Here is an 18,253-nt window from a genome sequence, read left to right on the forward strand (position 1 = left end):
CGGAAACTCATCCTGCCACTTCCTATTCGTCACACTATTTCTCGATGTTGCGTTTGGATACACTCGGAAATAGGAACACACATTCCCAAGTGGGTTTGTGGAACTAAATTCCTGCTATTCATAGAGTAATGTGAAATCTATTGCTTTTTTTAGTTCCCTGAAATTCCTACAGACATCTATCCTCCCATTAGTTTTATTATCCTGCTTTCAAACTTTAAACATAACAATTATTTTCGTTTAAAGATTTAAAGGTTTATTTTCATTGAAATGTGCTTAAATGTATTAAAATTAAAAGTGAATTTAATACATTCCTTGAAATTTACTTTCAGTTCTGATTTTCTTACAGCTTTTGCTGAGCTGGCTCAAGATGCTTGTAAGATGTTTTTAAAGATTAAGAACTGTTTTCTTCTCATCTTTTATAGTTTGTTTGGATTTGCTTTACTCAGTTCAAAATGATGAAATTCAAACAAAAAAATCATAGTAAATATAAACTATGGGAGCCAATTGCTACCTTTTGAAAGCAAAAAAAAATGGCACATGGCATGTCATAACCATAAGATTTAAAGTATTTATGTCGACTTTTCAATTCATATAAGTGAGATACAAAGTCGCAATTTCAACTTTCAAAGACATATATTTAAATCTATTCTATTATGAGTTTAAGAGTTGAAATCAGGAGATTCCAAATAATAATTATAAGAAAAAAAGTCTTACTTGTGACTTTTATCTTGTGATCTTAAATAATATTTTAAAAATCAAAATGAGGATTTTGAATCTCAGAATCATAACATTGAAAGTCAATACCAATGCCAAGGAAAATCTATATATGAATATACATATATGTTCATATTTATAGTGTGAAATGTATCGTTGTGACTATTAAACCTCTTAAACTGAAAAACATTTACACAATTTACAATATTTTAAAATTGTTTAAATATGACCATATAAAGTTACAATATGATATTTTTCACTGAATTCTTTGGCCAGTCTACATAGAAATACAGTAGTTTGTTTAACATTACAGTATAAGATGCAAACAACCCCAAGAATATCTATCAAAGATTAAAAACAGTGTATTGCCTATCATTAAAAATATACAAATTATTATAAATATTTTGATGGAAATAACCCTCTCCGATTTCTTTTTGTTCCTATTTCTTGTTTTGCTAACCTTTGGGTCTGTAAAGGAGTACAATCTATATTTTTATGTTTTGTTTTTTTTTTTGTTTTTTTTTTTATTTAGAAAAAGTTTTTTAAATGTTCTTTCTGCATATCATATAAACTTTTAATAAACCCAAGAAAAAATTATCAATTCTCTATAATCTCTGTAACCTAAGAAGTTGGTTAAAATTTCTTTGTACTTAAATTGGATCAAACTAACACATTTCCAAACAAAACATTTAGATTAAAGACTTAATTTTAATTCAATCCAGTTTATTTATATAGTGGGATTTCACAACACATTTCATCTCAAGGCACTTTACAGTTTACCAGATCATACAATCAAATTGATTCAAAGTCTTCTATCTAAGGAAAACCACTTGATTGAATCGACTCATTGACTCGGATGCAATCTCTCACACTAAGCATGCTTGTAGCGACAGTGGAGAGGAAAAACTCCCTTTTAACAGTAAGAATCCTCCAGCAGAACCAGGCTCAGTGTGAGCAGTCTGCCAAGGCCGACTGGGGTTCAAGGTGACAGAAGCAGAGATACAAAGGCAACTGTAAAATGCGGCCCTGTCCAGGAAACACACAGGCAAGCAGACAAGCTCTGAGCCAGCTCCCATGTCAGAGGATGAGGAGAGCACATCCAGCTAGTCACAGTCAGAGAAACAGGACTACACTGGAAAACAGGCCAATCTCCAACATCTATAAACAAGGGTGTTGATGGCAGCAGCACAGCTGATATTTCTCTCCAGGGTGGTGTCACAGCCAAACAGGAACAGATTAGGCGAACCTACTATGAGAAAATACAGAGAGAGCAGAATGTTAGAGATTGAATTAACAGATTCTGCAGTGTGGGAGAATAGAGATAGAATGAAGCAGAGTGATGAAATAGTGGTCCCTATGTCCTCCGGAAGTCTAAGCCTATAGCAGCATAACTATAGAGCTAGCTTAGGATAACCGGAGCCACTCTGACTATAAGCTTTATCAAAAAGAAAAGTTTCAAGCCTATTTATTGTTTCGCTAACCTTTGGGTCTGTGAAGGAGTACAATCTATATTTTTTATATGTTTAGTTTTTTTTGTTGTTTTTTTTTTATTACAAAAAATGTTTTAAATTTTCTTTCTGCATATCATATAAACTTCTGATAAACCCGACGAAAAATGATCAAATTCCCTTTATTCTCTGCAACACAAGAAATTGGTTCAAATTTCTTTGTACTTAAATTGGATAAAACTAACACGTTTCCAAACAAAACGTTTAGGTTAAAGAATTAACTCGGCAGGTTTGGAGTAATAAATTAGCAAGGAAAATGTTATAAGTGCGCTTATAACAACGTTGTTACGAGTCTTTAATAAAATAAACTTTTGGAGTTAAAATAGGTGGTGAATATTCCCGTGAGTACGTGAACGCAGCGCTAGGAAAGGGAAGGAGGAAAGGAAACAAGAAAAAGAAACTTGAGCGCAAATGCAGAGACAGGGGCGGTTGGTTGGGGGTTGGATGAGAAGCGGCTCTGAACTGCAGCAGAAACCGGCTGAGCGTCTTCAGGGGAAATGAGATTCTCTGAAAAATGTCCGCCTTCTTCAAAGTCAGTGTTGTGACTATAAAGAAATAATTTCAAGGATTCTAACAAAGATCCAGTCAGGAAAAGAAGAGCGGAGGAATGCCCGGAACTGGAAGAAGCGGCTACCAACAGGTGTGTTTAGAACTTCTTCTTTTTTATTTGTAAGGTTTTTTCAAAATATTCCATAAACAACAGTTTGACTTTCTTCTCCCGGGACTGTTTACTCTGATCATGTGACTGGAGCAGTGCCAGGGGCGGCAGCTGACCCAGTACTGTACAGGGGCACAATAGGGCACCAAATAAAATGCAAAAAAAAAAAAAAATGTTAGGGCAATTATTTATTTTAAAAAAGCACGGGCACAGATGATTAATGCAAGCAAGTGAGCAAATATTTTATAGCACTTATTTATTATTATAAAGCGTCATAAATAAATTGTACAATCAGATTGTTATTTTCTGCATCATTAAATATCTACCTGAACCAAACTGAATTGAATTGGCCCACTTGTGAACTTAACTGTATTTCTCTAATCCACTACTGATGAAGGCACAATTTATCTTCATTGAATACTTGAAAACTGAAATCTTGAAATTTGTAACTGTAAAAGGAAAAAAAAAAAAAACAAACAAAAAACAGCACTATATAGATACATGTCTGTGTTTATAATTTCTATTTGGGCCCATCCTATGATGGTGTGATGGTGATGATCCTATGAGGTGTGTATATCATGGCCAGAAAGATGGGAGAGCTGGATGTTCATTTTTTTAATGGTAAACGGTAGCGTCTTGGCCAGTGAAACGTACACTAAATTATCACACCAATATATTTATATGAATGCCAAAAAAAAAAAAAACATTATAAAAAGAAACCATAATTTCATGAACAGCTTTACATTTTGTTAAAAAATGTTACCTTATGAGGCTCTGTGGAGGTAAATCTGTGTTTTTCATGGTCCAATATAATGTCACAAACCTAAAAAAAACAATGTACCAGTTTAATAATGGAAAATCTATTGGTCAGCTTTATATTTTTTAATATATAAAAACTATTTATTTTCTGTCAATGTGTTTATTTAGGATCAAATATGCAGATTAACAAACATCTAGAAAAAGTAGACTATATTATATTATTTTCCATGTGAATCCCAGATTGTTCATTCTTCTTTGCCTTTTCTACAAAGTGCTTTAAATCAGTCTTAGCCGTCTTTATCCATACTGAGTCAGATCTTAATGTTTGAAAAAGGAGGCAGGGAAAGCAGAATAAAGCTACATGCTGCTAGCCAAGCCTTCTTGCTAAACCAGGTCCTGGAAAAGGACGTTTCTTGCACCATGTCTCTCTCTCTCTCCGATGCGTCTCCAGCCCAAGCAACTCGACCTGTCAATCACCTTCAAAACGTCTGAGCTGTGGCGGGAGGTGGTGAGCAAGTACACTTCCTGTCAGCTCAGGGCGCACCAGAGTGGCGGCGGAGCTGTTAGAGATGAGCTGTGAAAGTGGAAAATTAATCAATTAAAAAAATCATTGCCCCAGGCATACCCAGGCACTGTAGATCCACAGCAGGGCACATGCTCCTTTGAAAAGGGTCTGCCAACGCCGATGGCAGCCGCTCTATAACTCTGTAATTAACTAAAAAATAAACACTATGGAATAATCAGAATCAGACATACTTTAATAATCCCAGAGGGAAACTGCTTTTGTTACACGCTCCAGATATACAAATATATATATATATATATATATATATATATATATATATATATATATGCATATGTATAACTATAAATCCATATAAAGTGATAGGATTTATTGTACTTCCTAGTGACTGATATGGAAAACTGAAAGATGTTACAAAAACTCTGGTGCTATGGTAGAATTTGAGGTCATAGCAAACATTATGCTTTACTTTGAGTGCGAGATAAAATACCATCACACCATAATAAACTAGTTCGCCAAGCGCATTTTAACTTTTTGCTACAAGTGTAGATTTAATCCCAAGGTGAAGTAATAATAAATTATTGAACTTTATTAACCTCCCATTGGAGAAAATTACCTCTGCATTTAACCTTTCCCCTTGGGGAGCAGTGGGCTGCCATTGTGCAGCGCCCAGAGAGCAGTCTGGGATTAAGGGTCTTTGCTCAGAGTGGCAGTCTGTGGGAGTGGGGCTCAGGATTCTAAGCTCTATGCTCTAACCACTAGGCTGTCACTCCCCACAAATGGATAACACTTATATTCAATATGTAAAGCATTCTGAAATATACTAAAACAGACTAAATTGCAAACCTAGCTTTGGACCAAATCTGGACCATTCCAACTCGGTTGATTAAACTTTGACACAGCTTACTTAGGTAGAGGCTTAACAAAAAAAATAAAAACACGTTAGAATGACTCATGTTTTTAGGTGTGGGATAAAATATTTAACAACTGGATTCAAAATGGGCCGTTGGTACATGTTTGAGTTATGGGAGGAGAAAACCCTCGCATGTCTGGGGGGAAGTGAGCACTTGATATTCACACATAATTTCATCAGCCTAGAAAGAAGAACTATGGACATTTTAGCTCATGTGTTAAAATCTAGTCTAAAAGAAAAAATTAAAAGCTAACCTCAACCACCTTTTAACACATTTAGAAAATAATATGCATATTTAATTTAACCTCTTTTAGAAATCAACCAATTCAGTTTTTTTAAGCCAATGTTGGTATCGATTATTTCAGCAGGAGTCTAGCCAATCCAAGGTTTGCTACTGATTATCCAGATTGATGCAGAGCATGATGCAAAAAATGACATAATGATAACAAAGGTTTCACAATTCTCAGTTTAAACTTAACCTGTATTAACAAATCAAACAAAACATGGAGGGAGCGGCAATGCATCTGCTTTATGTGATCTAAAAGCATAGCTACTGAATGCACTAATGAATCAGCAAATGCATACCCGATATAAGAAAACCCCCCGAAAATATTGGGCAAAACTATTAGCCTGCCGATTTATCTGCGTTTCTCTAAGCATTTTCATCTTTCAGTCAACTTTTTGCTGCTGTGTTGTTTTTCTATCTGTTCGGAAAATATTTATCTCTAATGGCTTAGAAAGTAGGACCCAGAATTCAGGCAAGACAGACAGTGGAATAACTTAAAAAGCATTTATTTAAACTAGGGGCTGCAGATCTGCAGTGTAAGTGGCTAGGGCGTCTATCCTCTACGGAGGAGGATTATGAAAGCGTGAGTCACTAACCTGGTTTGACAGTTCAGTCTGGGCCCAGAGAACGAGGATGATTCCAGCCAGTCGACTGAACAGACTCAGTGGACGCTGCCAGAGAGTTCCAGACGCAGAAGCCTAGAAGGCTGCAGAACTGACAGATCAGTTCCGAACACACAAAGCAAGGCAGGATAATCCAGAGAGCTAGGTCAGGAGGCAAATCCAGGTTCAGGCCACAGAAGAATCCAAAAGGAATCCGAAGACAGGCCAGGCAAACAGATCAGACAGTGGCAGCCAAGCTCAAAGGTCCAAATACAGAAACGGATCAGGATCAGGCAATGTAGAACTATGGAGGACCAGCTCTACAATATTTAAATATAAATACATAAATAAATAAATGATAAATAAATAAATAAGCATAAAATTAATTGCAGCCTGTCTCAACCAGCCCTCTCTCGGCATAGCCGTGTGTGAAGGACCGCTGGCTATGATTGCTATTTTTTTGGAAAACGTTCATTTATTTGTGTTTATCTGACTGTGTTAATTATTATTCCCCCACTAAATGAAAAAAACTCAGAATTTATTATTATCTAGAGACTATAATAATAACAGGAGGGGAAATGCAGCTCCAGACAAGCTGAGCGTATGTTGACATCATGAGTACAATTCTGTTCCAATACAGCCCTTCCTCATTTGAATAATGAGTTAGAAATCTATACAGAAATATAAAAATGACAGGCAGAAATAAATAGCATTGAAGAAATTAATAGGAAGAATAAAACAGACAAAAATATTATAACATGCACATAAATAAATACTTAAAAAAAATACAGTTGAAGATTATAACGGACAATGAATAAATCAGGTAATTATTACAAAGGCGAATAATAAAGAAGCTAATTAAAAGAGATATATACATTTATGTCTCACTGTATAATTTCATTTCCTCCTACATTTATTTGTTTATTGTATTTTTTAGCACAATTAATTGTATGTTTTTTTAATTTATTGAGCATTTATTTTTTTCTGTATTTAGTTTTGAATATGGTCGAGCTGGTCCTCCATACAGAACACTGTAAGAAACGCTAGAAAGCTCTCACACCTAAGGCTGAAGAATAATCTCGCACTGATGGCTGGGACCAAGGAGTTTAAATAGAAGCAGGAGCAGGTGGATCAAATGAGCAGTGATAAGTAACAAGGCAGAGCTAGACAGGTGAATGGAATGAGCAATCAAGCCAGCCATCAGACAAAACATACTTAACAAAACTTACTGAAATATAATAGTGTGTTTATGCCAAAATCATGCGCAATAAAACTATTATAAACCTGACTCTTTGTGAGGACTTTATGACCAATTCATTGGTTCAACTAGCTTGAGTAGCTAGTCAGTAAGAGGCTAAAGTTAGCTTGAGTGGATTAATTCCTTCTTTTCAAGCTAGTGTCATTATAACAACCTGCTGAAATTAAAGTTATGATAAACAATTATTTGTTAATTTATTATGTTTGCTTTACCCCTCTGGTTTTCTAATTAAATTTCATTTAGTTCAAACAAGTTTGTCTCTACAGCTTCAAGCGAGCAGCTTTTACTAGTGGTTAAATCAAACGTTACAACAAAATGAAAATTATTGGTAGGAGAATCCACTATATTATCATCATAAATATTCTTTGGTATATGTTTACTTGCTTTAGTTGTTTTAACTTTGAAGATTTCTGTTGCTTATTGCTGAATAGTTGTTTTTCTTCTTTTTTTTCAACTAAACAGTTCAACGATGATGATTATGATGATGAGGAAGGTAACGGTCAGTCTCAAGACTCTTTTGATGAAATCGATGAGGATCTGGTCCCAGCAGAAGCCAACGGCAACATTACAGGAGGCAAGCGTCCCTTTCCTCGCTGATGTTTTTGAATCATGAGTTCCTGCAAATTAAATTTGACTCCTAACGTTTGGAGAATAAGAACATCAGCTAAGCTAAGTTCATTCTTTTTTAAATTATACTGTTCTTCTCATTTTTGATCACATTCTTCTACCGTGTCTTGCTCTCTTTAGGGGATGACTTGAGACGAAACAGTCCACCGAGGAGATTCAGCAAAACCTGCTTAAAGAACGTGTTCACTGTACTGCTCATCTTCATCTACCTGGTGCTAACTGCCGTGGCAATTTTCCTAGCCTACCAGACTATCTCTGATTTTCTGGATAAACTCAGTCAGCCCGTCATGTCTGTCAGCTACAAGGAAGTGGACTCATTCCCACCTCCAGGTTTGTGTGGATCTGAATCGCTATGATTGTGATGCTGAAAAGGGGGTGACAAGCTGTTAAGCTAAACCAGTCTGCAACGATTGCATAGGCATCCACAGAAAGGCAACATAACAACCACAAACTCCCATGTATTTTATCCAGATTTTACAGAATAGACCTGCGATGGCAGAGGGATGCAAACGCTGTGTTGAAACCTATTTCACAGTAAATTCAAAAGGTCCTGCAAACACAAAAATGAGACCAACACATACGTAAACACTGAAACGCTGGAAAGCTGCTGAAAGCAGCAGGAACAACTGCAAATGAAAAAAAAAAAAAAAACAGCAATCACAGAAAACAGAACAGCAAAGTGGAAACATGATGTAAATGCAAAACCTGCTGCGGATTCATAAATGAACTCACAAAACATGCTTAGGAAAAATACTAGAGGAAGCAAAAACAACTTAAGAGTAAGACAAAGCTGCAAACTAGCCCCACTGTTTCCCACTCTTTAGCAAGAAAAGCCAAGTACCACTGACTGCAGACCGCAGATCGGGGCATGCCTCAACCTTGAGAGGGCGTGGTTCACCTAGGCGTGGCTTAACGTTTAAGGGGCACGGCTTATTATTGCAGCGCCACACCAACTTGCTGCCTCCATGGTGTCTTGCAGTAGATTATCCTAGTAAAAAAAAAAAAAGGCCATAGCAGTCCTGGCCTCAGCTTCCTCTAGAAACAAAAAAGAATATACAATAAATGATGTTCCAAAAAGCATAAATCTTTGTATATATATATATACAGAGTTATTCTATAAATATGTCACGAACCATGCATATGCCTTATAGGCTGAGATAGATTGGTGAACAATAATTTTTATTTTCACTTATAAACTAAACTCAGAAACAACAGGTGGCTCACAGAAACACCAGGCAATCAGAACAGGAAACATAAAAGGCAGTGAACACTTAAACATACAAGATACTGAACTTCTAAAAAAAAATAAAAGAAACCACAGGCAAAAAAAGACAGACCATGATAGGACATTTATAAGGGTTGCTGTTCAAAGGCAGCATACACCTGCAATTGCCTTTGGTCCATTGCTTCTTGGGAAAATGTCTCATAAACAGTTGTTAAACTCAGAAAAGCTGCTACTGGTTGTCCTGAAAGTCGCAAGATGACATTATCACCTATTTTGCACCTTTGGCAATGCTTTGATACAGATCCAGCCATGGGACAGAGGAATGTCAACATCAGCAAGTCAGAAAGTTATTTAAAACCCTCTAAATATGTTTAAAACTAAAAATAAACCCTAGGAAATAATTTTAAGTCTTCAATAATATTTTACCTGACCCAAAACTACAATAAACAGTCTTATGTTTTTAAATTCAACTTAAAGACAATTAGCAGAGGCACACACAATGGCTGTGTATGACTTAAATGCATTGAGGAATTATTTTAGTTCTACAGCTTTTAATTAAAGTTGAACTTCACTTTGCACATTGTCTGATTTTTCAACAGACAAAATAAAAAACAGTTGCTGTTCTCTCTGACTGTGGCAGAGCTTTAGAGGATCCCACTAGAGCCCTAACTGCTTAATAAAGACAGTAAACCAGAGCAACCAGAGCTTTTTACTCTGTTGTCAAAGTCTCAAATAACATAGAAAATAGTCATTAGATTTGTTGCTAGTTGCTTAAAAAATAGCTAGCGCCACATGACGTTAGTGCTCCATACCACTAGAGGGAGACGACATTGAGTCATAAGGGACCAGAACCCTAGTAAGGGTAAATATAGGAGATTAAGTGTTTACGAAAGATTCAAAGAACTTTTCTTTATTCCCCAGATGTCCTCTGGATTGCATCTCATTTATGATTTTGCTATTAGTCTGGTCCATAGATATTTATTCTTTGTAATATCTATTCTTACATGAGCTGATATTTGTCTCCCTCTAGTGGTCTGGAGCTTTTCATCATGCGGTGCTAGTTTTCAGGTTTTCTTAAAGAGGCATTACAGAGTTTTCTAATGATACTGCCAACTGTGGCCAAAACACAGAACTGCAGCAATCTTCTGCTCATTCTTTTAGCTCCTGCTAGTTGCATTGGTGCTGAACTAATGAGGTCTCAGGGTGCTCATCAAACAATGTTTAATCATAAAGGGTCAAATAAAAAGTATTTTTTGAATATATTTTCAGGAAAAAAAAATTATGAAAGGTATTTAAGTTGTAGTATGTTAAATGCTCATCCATTTGTTTGCCAGTCTAGAATTTGAGTTTGCAGGAACTTTTTTTATTTTGCTGCAAAATCAGTGGAGTTGGGTAGTAACCAGTTATATTTACCCAGTTATATTTTTTCAAGGGAAAATATGAATAATTATCTCTACTTACTTGAGTAAAAATTCTAGATGATCTTGTCTCAAATAAAAAAATACACCAGAGAGATAAACCCGTAGAATTTATTTTTGACTTAGATTTTCCTGTTTTCTATTTAAGGTTCATTGGTTTAATGCTATTTCTTATCTGCTGATTTTGCCGTGTCATGTGGCAGTCAAGTGAACAAAAACAGTATTCTGTTTCTTGTTAGTGGAAGAAACATATACTATTCTGATCTATATACGCATAATACTGTAAGTAGTGATAGGTCTTATAATAACAAATGCTTCATTTTTTAAAGTGTCTTATCAATCAGACACTTAATTACTGTGTTATGACTGTGTGTTAGATTCTTTTTTTTATCTTGTTCTATAAGAAAAAACTTTGCATTATTTTTCAGAATATTTAATCTGATAAAATCATTACATCTAGTCTATACTGTTTTACTCCTTGAGTAATTTCATGCATAGCTGCTAGTAGTGCAACTTTTACTTATGTATACTTTTGGGTATTCCATCCACCTTTGTAAATCATCTAATTGTATGCTATTTGCGCCACAGTATAAGACTAACTCAGAGCGGCACATTTTATAAACATGAATCAAAGAAAATCTAAATAGACGTCCAGCAACATGAAGACATAGTAAAAGATCATTTAGCCTGGAACGCAGGTTTATCTTCCAGCAGGACATCACTCACTAAACATAAAGCCAGAGATACACAGAAACTGTTTAGGCCAAACATCAATAGAGCAACCCAGTCAAAGTTCAGGTTGATTTGCTTCACAATCTGCGGCGAGAGTTAAAAGAATAGCTGTTAAGAGGCTGACATCCAAACTATCTGAGCTTTAGCTGTTTATTAACAAAGTAGGAAAACTGGGAGAAGATTCATCAGCTGTGCTGAAGCTGGTTGGGGACTCTAGTTAGAAACACTTCCAATTGTAAATGCATCCTCTTCTCTATTATGTTTAGCTGTATCACATAAAACAAAGATAAAATACCCAAAGAACTGTGGTTGTAACATAACAAATAGAGGCTACTTCTTCCAGGCATTGCTCACCTCTCACACAGAATGAAAGTGCTCTTATCAAATAGTTTTTCTTGTTAATCTCTCCTACTGATGCAGTTAAAGTAACAAAACCGTTGATAACATCCCCCCTGTAGCTCAGTTTGATGTCATTATCTTGACTGATTTTTCTGACCCAAGCATTTTCTTTTTGAGGTTTGGGTACTTTTAGCTGAGATAAAATTTGGAGATTAAGAGATTAACAGATGAAGAGTTTGTCCGAAATGTTTACATAGTACCTCTAATGAGAGTATCTGCGACTTTACTGCTGTACTTCACACCTGCTTCTTTGTGCCACCAGCCACAGATTTGGCCAGTTAGGGTGTTAATTATGAATATAACACATTTTTATTCTGTTGTATCAGATTACATTTATTGGAATTCAAATACACAATGCCAGGGCAATTAATCTAAAGTGAATTTGACACAAAAAGTAGATCAGATAAGAATTCATCTGAAATAAAACTATGAAAAGATAGAATAAAATGGAAAGTGTGATTTAAATTAAAATTTCTAATGCTCTGTTGGGAGTTTCAAAGGTGAAACCTTTTCTTTTTTTCTTTTTTGGTTTGAGTAGGTATCGCTCTGTTCCCTGACGACGCCCAGCTGCTGAGCTGCAAACATCACTACCATGACTACATCCCACCTTTGGTGAAACCCGGGACGCCTCAAGAAGTGGACTGCGAGATCGAAGAGGTGACTTACGTTGGGCCGTTCACAGAACAGAAAAAGGTATGATGTGAAAGCAGATATGATACTGACACCTATAGTGATAAATAGTGCCCCTGCAAAAGTATTCCAACCCCTTAAAACGATGATACTTTTAACCCAACAAAAAGTCTAAACTCTGTAGAACCTTTGGCTTCAATTACAGATACCAGTCTGTGATAGCTTTGCATGTTATGAAAACTTCCCTCTTCCTCTTTTGAAAGGCTCAACTTAGTCAGTTCAAATGGAAAATGTCTGCTATTATTTTTTTTTTCACCAACCATTGACTCCTGACTGGATCTTGGTCTGGACTTGATTGGGCCAGACACACGGATCTATATGTTTTAATCTATAACATTCTCCTGCAGCTCTCTCTGTAAGTCATTTAGGCTCACAGCTAGTTACTATATTTAAGTCAGGGAATTAGCTTCAGTTCAGAGTGATAATAAGTTTAAGGTTTTGTCTCATCTGACCAGAGGACTGTTACGATCAAGCGTCGCCAATGTAAACAGAGCTACTCCCCTCTGAAGACACACCCCTCTGGCGGAGGTTTTTTAAAATGGGTAACTACTGTTTTAACGTCCTATTTTGCCGGTGGCCCTAGGCAATGTAAGGCTAGTCTGAGCGCTTTCAGCTGAAGGCTATGCTAAGTAGCGACCAAATCCCTCCAGAGAAGTCTGCGCTCGTTGGACCGAGTCGAGCTGTCTTTTTTCCTGCGATTCAAAAGAAGGTGAGTGCAGTGTTATTACTTTTCCTGCGATTTAAACTAAGTTGAACGCAGTGTCCCCGAAGCCTGCTACAGCAGAGACAGAGAGGAGCTAATCCAGCTCTGCTAACCTAAATCTAACCGCCGAACAACAGGCCCCCAATCACTTAGAAGCCGTTAGACACCGCCAGACCTGGGACTGTCTATGACGGAGAGACGGAGCATCACCGTGGAGCTGCTGTTTGAAGGCTGCAGCTACAAACTATCCACCGTAGCTAAAAGGGAGATGTCCCTTGCTACCGCGAATTATAGAATTAACACCCTTGCAAAATCACCTCTTGTTATTGCATCGGATTGATCCAAATATTTTTGAGAGTTGCTGTTGGAGGACCTGCAGAAGGCCTTCGGACCGAGCTAAAGGCCTTCACTCCACCGAACCAAAACAGTAACATCATCCTTCCCCTCCTTTCCATTTGATGCTTAAAGGGGTCATAGAATTATTATATAGGGTATTTTGTGCTGGTCCTTAAGGTCTATGAATAGGGTGTGTAACATTGGTTGGGCTGAAAATTTGCTGTTCTATGAGCCCTAATGCAAGCATGGTGTTCTGCTTGGGTGAACCAGGCAGAATAGGTAGTTGTGTTGATGTTTTATTTGAAAGAAGCTTTCTGATTCAACTGCTGATGGTTTAAAGAGTTTTAACTGAATGCTAAAGCTCACTACACAACATTGTAACTTCAGCTACCTCATGCTGTACACGTTATAGAGGCTAACTCCTGAGCTAACCCTCTGTTTGTGTCAGCTGGACCCTGTCCAGACCAGAACCCCTGGGGCCAGCAAAGCTAATGCATTTCCATTTCGGCCTCATCATAGTTTAATGCATTCCTGAGTCATTATTAATTCTTCACCATAAACTGAATGTAACTTCACTGTTTTGACTGCAGTGAAACATCTCTGCGTCAGGTTTTATTCACATTTTATCTGCTGCTATTTTTAAAGGACACTTTCAATGCCTTAAGCCTTAAACGTTGAACATCCCTCAGACTTTGAACGGACCTTTAAACTCCTCTTCCCCTTTTATTTATGTATTTTTTCTTATTTTCAGTAGTGTTTAGTCTTTGCATAATTATTAGATATAATACTGTGTGATTGTAGCTACTAAAGATACCATTGTAATTTAACCCTTGGTCTTTGTGTTTATTTTACACAGAGAAAGATTTATCGCTCAGGTTGGATTCACTCTTCTTTCAGTAGCATCCGAATGAACAGAGACACTTTTATTTGGTTGGTTATTAATAACGTTGCTAAGAGTCATAGCCTAAATTACTAAAGTTATGATAGACAACTCGATTTTTAACAGATGGATTCAGGAGTCCCAGCCTTTTAGGTAAGAGGCTAAAAACCCTGGTCGGTAAGCAAATGACAGAATCATTCAACTGATAATAATTCATTAGTTCTACCCTTGACTTGAATGACCTATTAATTAACTATAACTTCCAGTTCTAGTTATTTAATATATTCATAATCTCTTAGTAAACTCTAACAACAGGACCTTCTTCCATATCTGCCATGATTCCTACAAGACTTTTAGTAAACTGAAAACAGGACTTCCTTTTTCATGACAGCACATCTCTTCCATTGAGGACAGATTTATAGATCTTATAGCTTGTCCTGTTTATAGATTCTCACACCTGAGGATCTTCTCCAGAGTTATCTGCAGAGTTGGCTGATTAGAGCTCTGAGATGTTGATAAGTTTTGGATAATTTTTTTAGAACCTGTTGAACTTCTCCAAAACTTATTGCTCGTTCGGTTCAAACTTTCTTACATTTGCAAACAGATTTGAAAAGGTGTATATCCTTCCACTCAAGTTTTATAGGTCACTTTTTAAATTGGTTTGTTGGTGTAATAATACAAAGTTTAGTACATCTTAAGGGGTTTGGATTTTTTTTACATGCACTCTTAGCTGCTCATTTACAGTCCCATGTCTGCTTTTTTCTGCTGATTTGTAGAAACGAGCTGTGGTGGTCCGGGGCCCATCAGACGTAAAAAACAAAGAGCTGATCTTCATGCAGTTCAGTCAGAATGAAACACAAGAGGACTTCAGCGCCATTTCTTACATGCTTTTTGCTAAGTTTAGTGACTTGATTGAAAGGTAAGCCCAAAGTATTGATCCTGTTTTGTTTGCCATGTGAGATAACTGCCGTGGGCAATCAAGTCTTTGCTGCTGCTGTTTATGTGTACCTTTGATGTATGTCCTTGCTTAAATAAAACCCTTTTATGTGCCCATCTGTAAACTTAATCTTTAACGAAGTTGTCTGAGAGAAAATACCAATCTGTTTTAATTCTTGTGTATTCCGTCACCCCAAAGTGAACCTTTGGCTAGAAATACTCACAGTCTGTTAGACAAACTGTCTGCAATTTATTATGATATGGTTAATAGGAACAGGCAGAGATCATGTGAGGTCTAAACAAATTTCAAATTTCTATGTTGTTGGGGAGTTCTAACATCACATCTAAAACAGACCAGGCAAATCACAGTTTAGGTGGTGGGCCAATAATGCAACAACACTTATTAGTAACTATAACAATCCAGATTGCAGTCGCAACGGAGCAATGTTTGGGTAAAGTTGGGTAAAGTTTCTATAACTGGATGCTCAAAGAGTTTTTCTTTAAAAAAAAAAAAAGAAGGAAAAAGAAGATCCTTTTGCGTGACATCCATAGTTGTGTGATTGGTTAGAAATTGTTTCATCTGACTCTGTTAGTCCTGCCTTTGAAATCCGGCTCTACCTGCTTCTTTCCAGAATAATATGCCATGTCCACGACATAAATCAATCTGGCTGGGAAAAGTGGGATTGTGATGCACTGGAATTAAACCTTTTTTATTCAGACTCTTTGGTAGAATGAAAGGGAGGAATAAAGAGAACAAACAAGCATGCAAACAAAAATTAACTGATTTCGAGGTAATTAACTGATTCATTGTGATAGGCTGAGAATAGCAACATAAGAAGGAGGAAATAAGAGCATCTGTACAATATTTTTTAGATAATAAAAATCTTTTAGGCCTTGCTTGCAGATATATTAGAAAAGGAAAAAATGCATGAAGAAACAGCGGTTCTACTAAAGCAAAGCACTAAAGTCTGGCTAAGTAAGGATAAAGAGGCAGCCAAGAATCCCACGGCATTTTAGAGGAGCTATAGAAATCCACAGCTCAGGTGTTAGAACTATAAGTTATATAGTAACAGATTTGGCCTTTAATGAAGAGCAGTTTGAAAAAATAGTTTTATGTGGAGAAAACAGCTGAGATGTTAAAGAATAAACTGTGCAAAGATGAGACCAAGATAGATTTTCTGTTCACCTACATTCAGAACTCTACGTGAGGCTGAAAACTAACACTTCACAATACCCTGAATGCACCATGTGTACACTGTAGCACGGTAGCAGCATCATACTGCTGGGAGGCTTTTCTTTAGTAGAAACATAAAATCTTTTATTATACAAAGAAATAACATTTGTAGTGAATTCTGTTTTGTTTAAAATTTTTGCCATTTTAATAAACACTTTTTTTTTATCCATTAAGACAAAGGACACAGGTAAGGAGGCGCCAAACCTCACTGGAAAGTTGACGTCCAGTGAATTGCCTTACCTTGATCTGCTACCTGGCTTGTAAAAGTACTACGTTTTTCAAATTTCTGACCTACATTGGTCTATATCCTGAGATCTCAGCAAATTATAATAAAGTTTTTGGTTGCAAAGAAATTAGAAAATGTTTTAGGAGGTATGAATACTTCTTTCAATGCCTGAATTTTGTCTAGCCTAATCCAGCAGCTCATGTCACCTCTTTTCTGTTCTTCAAGCGCAAACAAATCTGAGTTTATGAGGGACTGTGAGCGGAATTACTCCATGTGGACCTTCTCTGGAGGATTCAGAACCTGGGTCAAAATGTCTTTAGTGAAAACATCTGGAAGAAACAATGAAGCAGTCGAGTTTCGGCAAGAGGTAATCCAAAACTCATTTAATCTTACATTTATGAAGATGTTTTTTTCTTAAAGGCTTTGCTTAAATGATAAATGTTTATTCTTTTAGTCTGGAGTGGTGAAGTTCAATGACAAAAGGCCAGAAGTGGAACAAACAGTTCAGCTCTTCTTTGTTGTCTTTGAATGGAGAGATCCTTACATGCAGGAAATCAGGCTGGTAAGTTTCCCAATGGATGTTAACCTGGTGGGAAAAGTCTCTAATTGTTCAAGTTAACTCTGCTTCTTTCTATACAGATAGTGACTGCAAATCCTTGGAGCTCGGTTGGCATCCTCTGCGCTGTCTTTATGGCTCTCTTTAAAGCTGCCAATTTTGCTAAACTTACTGTGAAGTGGATTATTAAGATGCGTAAGAGGCATCTGAAGAACAAAGCTAGGGAGCTTAATCCTATTAACTGACACACAATGCAGAAAACATCTTCTTACACAAGCTGACAGACCTCCAATAGTGATAAACACCCAACATCCTTGATATTGGGATGTACATGATTGCTTATACATTAGTGAGAGTGATTTACAATAAGCCAGGATGGGATATTTACACAGACACAACTGGCTATTTTTAGGGTTTTAGGAATATCAACTGCCAAAGATGTTTGATTTTTTTCAGGAAAGTTAAAGTTTTTTCCAATTGTAAACATTTCTGGAAGCACAATTTTGCACATAAACAATAGTGTTGCTGAGAGAAAAGACACTTTAGAATTTTATTTTATTTTTATTTTTTTGTATATCTTTTTTAGTAAAATGTGCAGTTGAAACTGAGAAACTATTGATGCCACAATTCTGTGGTAAACATTTCAATTAAGGGAATATTTTTGCTGATTCTTTCTTTCTGTATTTTTTTATCAAATAAAAACAATTCAGAAACATTTCAAAGATTAATTCTAAAGGGATTATTTCAACAACATAGAATGTTGTGTTGCTTTTTAGTATGTTTTTTTTTATTTTAATTTTCAAATTGTATTTAATTTATATTGTGTTGCAACAAATGTAAAAACAATCAATGTTATTATTCTTATCCCAAACTATAAATGTTTTTATTAGGTTCAGTTGTTTTCAAATACATTTGATTTGTGTGGTCAAATATTGTCTATAGTTCTGATATCACACTGAATGATACAATGTATTTTGAATATATATATATAAAAAAAAGTCTTTTTGTATTAAAATATATCATGAGGTCAAAGAAATACTGACATGAATTAAACAACTTAAGTGATGAGA

General features: G+C 36.2%; 1 protein-coding gene across 1 annotated transcript; it reads left to right on the forward strand.

Moving 5' to 3' along the window:
* The first annotated feature begins 2,637 nt into the window (after nucleotides 1-2,637).
* On the forward strand, nucleotides 2,638-18,033 carry tmem206 (transmembrane protein 206). The gene is made up of 8 exons (XM_015393594.1): nucleotides 2,638-2,862; nucleotides 7,684-7,795; nucleotides 7,969-8,178; nucleotides 12,161-12,315; nucleotides 15,008-15,150; nucleotides 16,853-16,994; nucleotides 17,082-17,189; nucleotides 17,267-18,033. The coding sequence occupies exons 1-8, from the start codon at nucleotides 2,830-2,832 to the stop codon at nucleotides 17,426-17,428; spliced, it is 1,065 nt and encodes a 354-aa protein (XP_015249080.1). The 5' UTR covers nucleotides 2,638-2,829; the 3' UTR covers nucleotides 17,429-18,033.
* The last annotated feature ends 220 nt before the right edge of the window (nucleotides 18,034-18,253 follow it).

The sequence above is a fragment of the Cyprinodon variegatus genome, unplaced genomic scaffold, assembly GCF_000732505.1.
Source record: "Cyprinodon variegatus isolate N-32 unplaced genomic scaffold, C_variegatus-1.0 Scaffold650, whole genome shotgun sequence".
In the NCBI taxonomy this organism is placed as follows: Eukaryota; Metazoa; Chordata; class Actinopteri; order Cyprinodontiformes; family Cyprinodontidae; genus Cyprinodon; species Cyprinodon variegatus.